Genomic DNA, 12,741 nt, shown 5'->3' on the forward strand with positions numbered 1-12,741 from the left:
TGATCCATATTTGAGATTATTTCATCGTATATATTTTTGGTGATAGGATGCTTGAGTCACTTTAAGAAGACTGTGCTGATGTAGGCTGTGCTTACTGCATGTAAATTGTAGCAGAGAGGCATTGTTCTGAAAGTAGAAATAATAACCATCAAATTAAAGGACTCCCTTTCTATTCTCATTTGAATTCTGAAAAGTCCAGGTTACTCCTATCAACCTTTAGTGCCGATCAGAGCTGTTTCTACATACCAAGTCTGTGCAATTCCAGACAGAACTCTGTTAACTTTGAAAGTTCATAAACAACCTATTAACAAATAAAAATAGCTATATGTCAAGGTAAGATCTTATAGGGAAACAGTTCTCTACAGAATCAACAGAGGATGGCTTCCTCATTTACTTAAAATTGTCCCCATTGTGTAACCACACATCTTAGCCTGAATGTGTGGACCATATGATATTTTTTATTTTGATTTTTCTTGAAATACTGTTTTTAAGCCTTTCAGCCACCATGACTCCCCCAGGAGCTGGTGGAACGCCCCCTCCCAGGGGGACGTCCCATATCCCCCAGCCTCTGGCTGCCTTGTTCCAGGTGACCAGCAGTGGGCATAGCCCTTTCAGAAAGTATTTGCTCCTTCTGTGCCATTGACCTGAAGAGCTTCAGACCCTTCCCTGCTGGCTCTAAGCTCCCTTTCCTCCACAGCCTTTGTGTTGCCTTTCTGTTCCTCTGAAGGGACAGGGACCCTATTCTGTGGTATTCAGTCCCATTTACCTTCTCAGCTGAGCTGGTAGATATGTGGGAGCTCCCCTGGTCGGTCGGTCCTCCCACACAGGCTCTGGATTCAGCCCCTGAGAGTCCAGTCCCCTGAGCCGAGTTCCCAAGAGCCCTGTCCCCTAGAGCCCCACCCTGTGAGCCCCGCCATCATGAACCTGGTTCCCTAGAGCCCTGCCATAAGCCCGGGCCCCGTGACTGGCTATAACTCACCCGCATGAGGGTGGAGCAGGGAGACTCTGTGTCCATCTACTGGCTAGTGCGGGCTAGGCTCTCTGGAGGAGATCAGTGGAAGGCCTGGTCACTGTATGGTTTTGAAAATGCCTAAGCCAAAGACTGCACAAATGTCTACATCATTTTCTAGAAAAGAAGAAACCAAAGAGGGACAGGTCCTGGAGGGACTGGCGGGAGCGGAGAAATGCCATCCAGCTCACCAATGAGTACACAGTGGAGACCCTGGTGGTGGCCGACGCCGACATGGTCCAGTACCACGGGGCTGAGGCAGCCCAGAGGTTCATCCTCACGGTCATGAACATGGTAAGTCCACAGTCCATGGTCCTTAGGCAGGGTAGATTCTATATTGCTCCTGGGCGAGTGTTCTGGAATCAGATGCTGAGTCCTCTTCATCTTCTGAATTAGGGAAGATGCTGGGTTGGGAATGGGTGGGAGCATACAGCCTTGTGATCCCTGGGCATGGCCAAGGGTAGGGGGGCATGGTGGGCCCCAAATCCAGAAGGGGGTGGGTTTGCCTTATGGTTTGTTCCAAAAGACTTTTTAAGACCCTGCTATGTGCAAGACCTACTCAAGGGGGCTCGGAATTGAGTGAATCCAATCTTTGTTTCAAGAAGTAAACAATGTAATGGAAGGCAGCAAAATCAAGCCATAATTTAAAATGGGGTATGAGGTACGTTCTATGGCCTGCAGGAAGGAGGGAGTTTTGTGAGTTGAGGGGCACAAGGAAGGAGCTGGGAAGCCCTTATTTACATCTGCTTGCTGAGCAGGAATGGTGGGGAACTTCATTTACATGATTGGAGGTAGGGGCTTTATAGTCCTCAGAATTCAGACATGGGAGGACCTTATCATGCATCCCAACTCCACCCATCCATCCATTTTTCTAACAGACATTTTGAAAGACCTGTTGGCATTTTTTTAGGTGTTGGGGCTTCAAGTGTAGAACAGACATGGTCCTTTCCCCAGAAGACAGTGCTATTACTAGATGAATAAAGGATTCATGTGACATGGTGATAAGCAAATGGTGGTATCACTTGTGGAAGGAAAGTAAGTGGAGAGGGACGGTTGAAGATCCTGCGCCTGAAGAGGATGGTTGAGAAACTGAGGTTCAGGAGGGGATGGGTAGCATGGGTAGGAGGGCACCTCCTCCAGGCTCTGAGTTGTGGGGTACAGGGGATGGCATGTCTCAGTCCCTGGGATCTGCCTCAGGCTCTGGGATCCATGCTTCTTCCCTATGCCCAGGATCTGCAGGGCTCTGGAACTGGTGTCAGCCAAGATCTCAAAGTCTGGGCCAGGTTTAAAACCCAGCCTGACCTAGCAGAGATACCCTTGTTTGCCCAGGTTGATGAGCTGTGAAGTATGGGCTATGGACCCAAAAGAAGTTGACTGTGGCATGAAGCCTTGAGATCTGGATGCAGAGTGACTTGGGGGTCAGCAAGTGGGAGGATGGCTGAGGGTGAGAGTCCCCAGGTTGTGGGTCCAAGTGGTTGCCTTGAGGCTGCCAGCTGGGTGAGCTGCTGGCATGGGAAGCTGAATGAGGTTGGTAGGTGACTGTGCTTCTGTTTGGACATCCTGCTGCAGAGGGGCACCTCTGGGATTCTTAGAGCTGATTGGGGTGGGGCCCTGGGTGGGGCCAGGCACAGTAACCTAGATGAACCCTGGATGTTCCATTCCTGCTGGAATCATAGCTCTGGTCACTGCATACCTGGCACCATGGGAGCTGGAATGCTATAGTGGACATGATAGCCTGGACAAAGGGCCCCAGCCCTGTTTTTGTCCCTTGTGGTAGGGATGGGATCCCACAACCCATTTCCCAGAGTGCTCCCAGGAGCAGGAGAAGCCAAGGAGGTCCATCTGCAGAGAGGTTCAGTGACATTGCCATTGTCAAAGAGGAAGGCACCATCAGGCCAAGCCTTCCCCTTAACCAGCCACAGGAAAATAGATTTCCATAAATCCAGTCCTGGACTTAATGCATGCAGTAAGCTCCCAGTGCCCTGCTTGCAGTAACGACAAGACTGGTAACATGTCATCTGCTTTGTTAGATAGACTTTTCAATGCTTGCTTTAGGGACTCTCCTAGTTACTTGTGGTTGCTGCAACAAATTCTCATAAACTAAATGGTTTAATACAACAGACATTTATTCTGTCACTATTCCAGAGGCTAGAAGTACAAAATCAAGATGTCATCAGGGCCCTGTGATTTTGGAAACCTGTAGGGAAAAACCCTTCCTTGCCTCCTCTAGCTTCTGGTGTTTGTTGGCCATCCTTGGTATTCCTTGACTTAAAGCTGCAGCTCTGTCATCTCTGTGCATGACTGTCTTCCCATGTCTGTCTGTGTCTGTGTTCAAATTCTCCTCTTCTTCTAAGGACATATTAGGGCTGCCTTACTCCAATTTAGCCTCATCTTCACTAATCACATCTTCAAAGGTCCTATTTCCAAATAAGGCCATATTCACAAAACTGGGGCTTAGACCTTCAACATATGTTTTTGAGGGACTCAATTCACCAGCTCATAACAGGAACACATAACATAGTGACTTGGAGCTATGTACCCCAGAAAAACATGTACTTAATCACTCCTATGGGTGTGAACCCATTGTAAATAGGACAAGGATGAGGTTAATTCCATTAAGGTGTGGCCCCATTGAATCAAGATGGTTCTTAATCTCATCACTGGAGGCTTTATAAAGATGCCACAAAGAGAGAAGCCCGAGAGATTCCAGAAGCTAGACATCAACAGAACTGGAAGAGAAAGAAGAAGATGCTCCCCTGAGCATTGCCATGTGACAGAAAAGCCAAGGGTTGAGGATCACCAGCAGCTGGGTCCAGAATGCCACAGTCTTCTGGGAGAAAGTGTCACCTTGCTGACATCTCGATTTTGGCTTCCTCCTAGCCTCAGAATTGTGAGCTAATAAATTCCCATGATCTGAGCCAACCCTTTGGATGGTGTTTGTTTCAGCAACTGGGAAGTGAATACAACATACCTATTTGCAGTAAATTCAGTCTCTCTTATTCACACTCCTTCAGATGTGCTGTGCTTTGAAGTTGAGGCTCTTTCAGCAGCTTTCTGAGAGTAGATTCTTCAGGATGAGTTACTGATGGGACCTCAACTGACTTCCTCACATGACTGGCTCCTCTGTGGAGTGGAATCGAGTCCCAGGCCTGGATAGCCATTGACTGGTGATCTCTTTGCAGGATACAGTCTCTGAGCGCACAGTGACAGCCCTCTTAAGGTTATTAAACTCTGAGTATCTGTTGACCTGAATGGGTGCATGGCACATTTCTTTGCTCTTCATTTGCCTCCCTAGTTGGTGGTTGATGCTGGCATTGTGGGGTCTGCCCAGTGGAGACCCCAGAGGAAGGCTGGTGAGAGCTGTCTGCACACCGCACACTTTCATCTGCAGAGAACTCCCCTTCATTTATTTTTTTAATTGTCCAGGGCACAAGTGCCAAGGAATAAACATTCATTACAAGAAATGAAAGGGTAATAAGACAAAGCTTCTATTCTGACACTTGCTTTTGTAATTTATCATCTGGGCAGGGACTGTTATTTTATCACAAGGGAGAGAGTGGGGCTGGTGCCTGGATACCCCTCCCCTGCCTCCCATGGACTGCAAGGACTGAAGGATAAGGATTGAACAGTTCAGATCCTCAAGGTGATTAGTCACCCTGTGCTCCTCTTCAGCTGCCTGTGCTGCCTAGTATCCTGCTGCTGAGGGCAAATCTGGGGACATATTAATTACATTTGGTTGTAGATATTTCCTGCTTGGGCCTTCATAATAATGGTAATCTCATCATGGTCAAGGTCACAGAGTAGTAAAATATAGCCCTCCAGGTATCTATACTTGTCCATTTTTTGCCAATCTGATCGGGGTCAGAAAGCAAATGAGAGCAGAATATCCTGTGTCTAATGACTAGAAACCCTTTCCCATTGCTCTAGTCATGGGGCACTGTTCAGCAAATTTCAAAATATTTGAACCAACAATTATGTGAATCCTTCTGGGTGGGGGGAAAGAATATTACTCCCTGTCTGAAACAAGACCTACTCCCCTGCCCCGTCCCCCACCTTCATCCATCATATCCCTCTTTCCTGTGGCTGTTTTAGTGAAGGGATTTCTGTTAGTAAGTGAGATAACCTTTAAGTCAGAAAGAAGGGAAAGGATTGTGCCTGGGACTAGCAGCCTGTCATTAGACAAGGCCCTCTGGGAGTAGCAAGTGGGAACATGAAGGCAGGGAGCCTTTAACACCTCCCTCTAGAGAGGATTTGCTGTGGGGGCTGCACGATCTGAAGCGGTTCCATCTACTTAACCCGCACAGATTTGGAAGGAAGTCTGCCAAGGTTGGTTACCAGCTTCCTTCCAATCTCTCTCTCCAGGCCGTGGGAAATAGCACTGGGTGCCCATGGAGGGTGCCTCTCCCCGCCGTGCCCTCCTGCTTGGATCGTGGCCCCTGTGGGCAGATGCCCAACCAAGCAGTGCATGCTGCCCGGTATCCTGAGAGGCAGCCTGGGCAGGTTTGTGTCCTCAGGGCCAGCCAGGGTCTTGTGCCGGCCACATGTCTTAAGTGGTGGGACGACTGGGTGCTGGTGTTTGTTCACTGTCTCCATAGCTTCTAGTGGTTGCCATGTATTACATCAGCGTCCACCAGTGGCCCAAAGACATGTTTTTGTTTTATTTATTTTACTTGTATTTATTTATTGTGGTAAAAATATATATTAAAATTGTGCTATCTTAACCTTTTTAAAGTGTTCAGTTCAGTGGCATCAATTACTTTCACAATGTTGTGTTGCTGTCACCATCATCTATTTTCAAAACTGCTCCATCACCCGAAAACAGAAACTGCACCCATTAAGCAATAATTCCCCAAGACCCCCGCTCCCATTCCCTGATAACTTGTGCCCCATTTTCTGTCTCTATGAATTTCCTTATTCCAGCTATTTCATATAAGTGGAATCATACAGTGCTTGTCCCTTTGAGTCTGGCTTATTTCACTCAACATCATGTCTTCAAGATTCACCCTCATGGCTGACAGCATGTTTTTGAGAATAAAGAAAGAAGCAGACATTTGTTAAGTACCAGCCAGTGCCAGGTAGCAGATGAGTCCCTGTCGCTTCCTCCCCACAGCCTTGTGGTTACATCACCTCCATTCTACAGAGAGCGGAAGCCTTTGGGAGTTGGCGCCAGGTTTGCCGAGTCAGAGAGCGTGGTAGGATATGGCCTCAACCCTGGACTGAGGGACTCCCTGGACCCCCTCAGGAGTATGTCAGCATGTTGGAGTCTGTCTGTCTCCATTTATAGTCTTTATCTCAATTGGTAATTCCATATTTACTTTGTTCTTAAAAATCATCCTGATTTATCTGTCCTTCCACTGTCTGTGAGCTCCTGAAGGCAGGACTGTGTCTACACCTTCCCCATTATTTACCCAGGACCTGGAGCATATGCAAGAGCCGATCAGTCGTATTTTGGCATCCATGAATATGGGAATGAGTGGTTCACACCATACACCAATGTCTTTTGCAAAGGATTTAGTTTGGAGGTTGTGGCTGTACTCCTTTAATTCCTTGATTAAATTGCCTCTGAAAAACCTTTGGAATTACAAGTGTATCACATAGCTATGGTGTAATAAACGCTGGTAGAAAGTATTTCTCAATAAATGTAATAATGTCTTTGTCCAGCCCATGCAGACCTAGGGCAGCCACTGTGCCATGGCAGTCCTCTCATTCCACCGTGCTATGGCAATTCCCTCAGCCCACCATGCCTTGGCGGTCCCTCTTACCCCACCATGACATATTGCTCCCCTAAGCCCATCATGCCACAGAGGTCCCTTCAGCTCACTGTGCCCTGGGCAGTCCTCTTCAGCCTCCCCCCGCCCCCAGCTCATGGTTTGTTTTTGAAGGAAGATGGCATCAAGATAAAAAGGATAAAGCAAGCATGACTGACAGAACTGTACTGAGAGGGTATCTGACTGCTCCCAACAACTTTCTGTCTGAGCCCTGGAGAGTTATACTCCAAGGTCACAGAATATGCGGCTGTTATGTGAGCAGAGCCACCTTGGTCATTTTTGAGGCCTTGTGAAGCATGGAAGAGGCACCAAGCAACTCAGCCACGCAGCAGAGCCCTGTGTTCAAACATGGAAGAAAGATGTGTAAACCATAGAGCAGTGAGCTGGCACCTGTATCTGCCAGGGCTTTGGATCACATGCACCAGAAACTGGGTCTGGACTGACCTTACCAGAAAAGGACTCCTATTTTTAGAGGAATATAGGAGCTGCCCACAATCAAAAGGAAGACTGAGTCACCCAGCTCAGAATCTGGGGATAGGTGGAAAAAAGAACAGGCAGCAGGAGAGTGCAAGGTCAGGCCAGGAGCGGGGAGTGGGGAGTGGCTGGTGGGCACACACTGTTGGAGGCTGAAGTTCAGTGCCTGGATGCTGACACTATGTCCCATCCTGGAATCATCTCTCCACTGCCCATGGACCATGCATCAAGAATCAAAGTCGCAGCTGGGAGTGTAGGGAATGTGTCCACCTCTGCAGTGGGCAGAGTGAGTCTCTACCTCCTTTGATTTTGGCAGTGGGGGCAAGGGCCCTGCCTTTCTCCAAGCTCACTTAGTGGGATAATTTTCCCAAAGGGAAGAGTAGTAGATGCTGTTTAACAAAGCAAGTACAAAAACAAAAACAAAACTAATTTAATAATAATTTTTTAAAATGACAAAGGCAACCTCTGAGAAATTATAAAATTGATTGTAAGGGAAATTTACTCATCGATTCCATTTGTATATATTGGACACCCAGTGTATACTAGGTGTTGTTCTAGGGACGGTGGCTACAAGGGGACTGTGACAGGTCTCATCTTCCTGGAGCTTGTGGAGTGGGAGCAACAGACAATACCCATGTGCAGATCTATCAGAAGGAAAACCAGAGAGTAATAACCGCTGTGCAAAGTACAACATGACGGCTGGTAATGGGGTCAGGGACACCTCTGCGAGAAGAGGCCATCCACTTAGACGTAGGATGCTGAGCAGTTGGCATTTATGAGGCTCAGCAAGTGGGCAGCTCTTGGTGGGTAAGGGAGAGCGGCTGGGGGTGTGGGAGGTGGGCAAGGCAGGCCTGCAGGGCACTGAGCCCCAGGGTGTGGAGAGGGGGCTTTGTTCTAGAAGCCATGGGAAGCTGCTGGAGGAGGTTAAGCAGAAAGGTGATGCTATGGGTTGAACTGTGACCACCCAAAGCACATGTCAAGTCCTAACTCCCAGTCCCATGAATGTGTCCCCATTTGGAAATAAGGTCTTTGAATTAAGACGAGGCCAAACTAGATTAGGGCAGGCCTTAATCTAATATGACCAGTGTCCTTATAAGAAGAGGAAATTTGGTCACAGAAAGAGACAGAGTGATGACCACATGACAGAGGCAGACACTGAGTTATGTCACAAGTCCAGGAACGCCGTGGATGGCTGGCCACCCACCAGAAGCCAGGGAGAGGCATGGAATGCATTGTCTCTTTTAAGGGGGAGGATGGCCCTGCCAGCACTTGGATTTTGGACTTCTAGTCTCCAGTACCATGAAGCAGTAAGTTTCTGCTGTTTAGCCAACTAGCCTATGGCAGCTTGCTATACCAGACCCAGCAAACCGAGACAAGTGACACACCAATTTGCATGCTGACAGACTCCCTGCCTTGCCCAGCCTGACTCTTACCTAGCCAATGGTCCCCCAGCGCCATTTGCCCAGGAGACTGAGCACCTGCTCATGCTCACACCGAGTCTCTCTGGTATGGAGCCATAGGGTGGAGTGCTGGTCTTGGCTTTCCTCACTTCTCCCCATCTGCTGTGCTGCCTGTTGACCTACATGATAAAATGCTTTTTTATTTGGCAGGAGGTAGGGGTGGAGGGTGGTGACACTGGAGGAAGGTTTTTAAAGAACAAATTGCAGATGGAAACAGGTGGTGCTGACACCAGAAATCCTGGGTCTGGGCAGCCAGAAGGGAAAGCCGGGCTCCTCTACAGAGCTTTGGTTGTTTCTAGCTTCCTTAACAACCATGGAATGCAATGAAAAGGCCGAAACTTTCCAGGCAAGTGCTGCTAGGAAGAAAAATGACATAAATTTTACTCAATTGCCATTGCCATGTGCAACAGACAACAAGCCTCTTGCTGGCATTATATTAGAGCAGGAGTTCTCAGTCCAGCGGCCATCCAAGGCCCCCAGAGGGCTTGGCGAAATCCAATGGGCAGGCCTCCCCTCCCGGGTTTCTGATGAGCAGGCTGTGTGCAGCAGGGAACTGGCATTCTCAAGGAATGCCCGGGTGAAGTTGACTCCAAGGTCTGGGCCCCCATGCTAAGAGGCCCTGTGCTAGAGAATGTAGCCTCTCCTGTCCATTTGTCTGAGGGGCCCCTGTGGGCACAACATGAGTGGCTAATGCAGGTCCTTGTCTGTCCCTGTCCCTGCGGAGCTTCCCTGGGGGTCGCCCCCTCTCCCCCACTCTCCCCTGGGGGTCCCCTTGCCATCCCTGGCCCCCATTTGCCCTGCCCTGACTGTGCTCCCCATGCGCCTCAGCCAGGGGACCTGTAGCCTGTTGCTGGCAGCCTGTCCAGTCCCACTGGCTTGGCCCCCATGCTGCCAAGGGAATGCGACAAATGTAGCCAGGGCTCCAGAAGTTCTCCTGGGACACGGTTGTCTCTGGACACCAAAGGCAAAACTTTCCATTGGCCATGCTTTCTTTGCCCTGCCAGGTGTCTCTCTTAACATCCTGTCCCATGGCACCAAGTTTTTTCCTGAGCATGAATTTCCATGGAGAAACATTACTCCATGTTTCTGCAGCCCACTGAGACATGTTTGGAGGCTGGGGTCTATTTTAGGCTGGCTCAGTGTGAGATGCTGTGATGCTGCCCTGCTGTATCATGTTGTTGGTGGGGGGACAGCATGCCTTAGCCCATGGGCAGTTCCTCATACCTGCTGTCCTGGACAGGAGCCTCTGGTTACCCAAGGGGAGAGGCATCCTACAAGCTTGAAGAGAACATTATTTGGAGCATAAAGCTTACAGTGTGAAGCTTCTCTCCCCTCCCTGCCATCTTGCACCATCTTTGTGTGCATGTACTTGTGCTCCCAGGGAAATGGCTGAGCCTTGGGATACAGGAGTAGGGACTCCATACCTAGTTCTGAGCTGTCATCACCTCTCAAGATGAAGGTGAGAGAGGAGTTCTAAGAAGGGAGTTTCTTCCTCTGTAGTTTTGTTCTCCTGAAACTGTCTTTGCTTCATGCTGGTTCCTTCCTCTTTCTTCAAGGGCCATGCCAAAATATCACTGGAGCCACTTTACCAGGTTATTTCCTTGATATGACAATATAATTTCTGCCTTTGGTGTTTGGCTGGCGTCAGTGTCACAGGTGCTGGGTGCCCAGATGATGCCAGGAATTCTGTGCAACTTGAATTCACTCTCTCATAGCCTCGTGTTTTTACCTGTCCTCATTTTCATGTTTAGAACTGAGGTTTTCAAGTTTGGACCCAGTCCTAAGAGTGACTATTTCTGAAGAAGGTTGAATGACATCCTTTGGGTGTTTCTTGAAATATAGAAACAAGGACAAAGTTATGTGCTTTCCCCTCCTTCACCCAGATTTGGGGATAGGTAATTACGACATGATCTCACAGCTGGCCTGTGGATGGTCCAGTGTTCAAAACAAAACAAAACAAAAAGCCTATGATTTTGTGCTTGGGAAAAGGCAACATTGAAAGAAAAAAAAAAGGATGCAGGAACAGAACAGCAAAATGTGTTCTATTTGTCTTCATGGGAGAGAATATTAAATTGCATAAAGATAGGTTTTATTTAACTTTAATTGTTTCCAACACATATGGTCTTGGCCCAGACGCAGGTAATCGCTTTGTCCCACAGGTGGTCAGCACTTGCGTGTGCTTGGCTGCTGGTGTTTGTGTGGTAGGCACTGCGTCACCCACTGGCCTCTCTTTGCCTGAATGGACCCTGAATGGGTTTCCCACTGTGGTTGGTTGTTCCTTTATGATTTCCTGCTGATGTACTGATGGTGTGAACACAGCACCACATAGACAAATGTTGGATGCACTTACTGGAAAATTTCCTGTTCTAGTTATATCTATAACAACAACAACAACAAACACAAATGAAATAATCAAGGCATCCTCTTCCCTCTTCCTTTGGTTTCACATGACCACCTCTGTCCCCGCAAAGGGTCTTTGGGGGGCCCTGAGTGATAATGAGATGCTATCTTCAAATCTAACAGGCCTTATTCCATCTACATCATTTTCCATTCCCCTTCCTTATTTGAGGACTCCTGTATCTCTTCACCTTGAAACAGTTTCCTTTGGTTTCTTGATGTCGAGGTCCTTATAATTATGTCCTGCTAATGGCCAATAAGAAGTACAAAATTGAGAATGATATATCCTTTGCTGTTACTCTTTCTCTCAGTGACAGACTTTGGTTAGAATGCAGGATTTAGGGAATACTGAAAAAAATATGGTCTTTTTGGCTGAACATACCTGGGCTTGAGTCTGTGTCACTGTTTGCTCTTGCCTTGTTCAGCTGAGCTTGTTTCCCAGGGTGGTGGAGATGGTCTTGTCAGGTGGTGGTGAGCATTAGGGGCAAGGCAGGTGATGTGTCCAGGACAGAGGCTGGCCCTCAGCAGGTGTCCAGGGGCACCATCATAGATTTCCCCTTCAACCTGCAAAAAAGCTCAGAATGGACATTTTGAGCTTTCTGCCAGAATCATCTAACATCCCATTTAAAAAAAAAAAACTCTTCTCCTATACATCTTTTAAAGCCAACTGATATCTAGCATAGTTGTGTGCGTGTGTATATGTGTGTGTTTATGTGATTCCAGAGTTTTCTATCATGTACATATTTCTTTTGGGGAATTCAGTTATCTTTTTTTGGTCTTTGAATGACTTTGTAATAAAGTCTGGGATATAAATATATAGATAGATATTCTTGTGTGTTCCAATAAAGCTTTATTTATGGATTTTGAAATTTTAATATGGTATAATTCTTCTGTAGATTGTTTTGGACTGGAAGAGGACAAACTGCATTTTTATGGTTTTCTTATTAATAGAATTTGATTTGTAGATTTTGTATTTATTAATAGAATCTATTAATAATAAATTATTTATATAATTACATGTTTTTAATGGTTTTATATTTACAGAAAAATTGAGCAGATAGTACAGAGGGTTCCTCTATACCACCCCCCCATGGACACAGTTTCCCCTATTATTAACATCTTACAATAATATGATATCCTTGTCACACCTAATGAAACAAGAGTGATACCTCATTATTAACTACATCCCATAGCTTATTTGGATTTCCTTAGTTTTTACCAAATATCCTTTTCTTTTTCCAGGCTCCCCTCCCCCGCCCCAAGATGCCATTGCATTTTTAGAAAATTTATATTTCTATCTTTATTTCTTTCTTCTCTCTCGATAGGTATTCAATATGTTTCAGCACCAGAGCCTGGGGATTAGAGTTAACATCCAAGTCACCAAGCTTGTTCTACTACGACAGCGTCCTGTAAGTCCTTAGGGCACATTCGGCACACAGACAGTGTAGCTCTTCTGGAAACTCCCTGGTTGCTGTGTGTGCTGTGGGTTGGCAGGGGGGTGCTTCCTGGGGTTTTCTGTCTGGTTCTTCCAGGCTTTGCAGATGCTGGAGGAAGAGGGGGCAGGTACCATTGTTGGCACCATGGTTGTTGCTTGGTCTGCTCAGAGCCTCACAGGGACCTCTGGAGATGAGGT

The 12,741-nt window shown here is 47.3% G+C and overlaps 1 protein-coding gene across 1 annotated transcript in view; it reads left to right on the forward strand.

The window, feature by feature from the left end:
* The window catches only part of ADAMTS17 (ADAM metallopeptidase with thrombospondin type 1 motif 17), a 386,843-nt gene that overhangs the window by 85,583 nt on the left and 288,519 nt on the right, over positions 1-12,741 (forward strand). The window contains exons 4-5 of the mRNA XM_058294624.2: positions 1,131-1,303; positions 12,434-12,517. Coding sequence (XP_058150607.1) covers positions 1,131-1,303; positions 12,434-12,517 — 257 coding nt within the window. The remainder of the gene's footprint in view (positions 1-1,130; positions 1,304-12,433; positions 12,518-12,741) is intronic.

This window comes from Dasypus novemcinctus, chromosome 3, assembly GCF_030445035.2.
Source record: "Dasypus novemcinctus isolate mDasNov1 chromosome 3, mDasNov1.1.hap2, whole genome shotgun sequence".
NCBI lineage: Eukaryota > Metazoa > Chordata > Mammalia > Cingulata > Dasypodidae > Dasypus > Dasypus novemcinctus.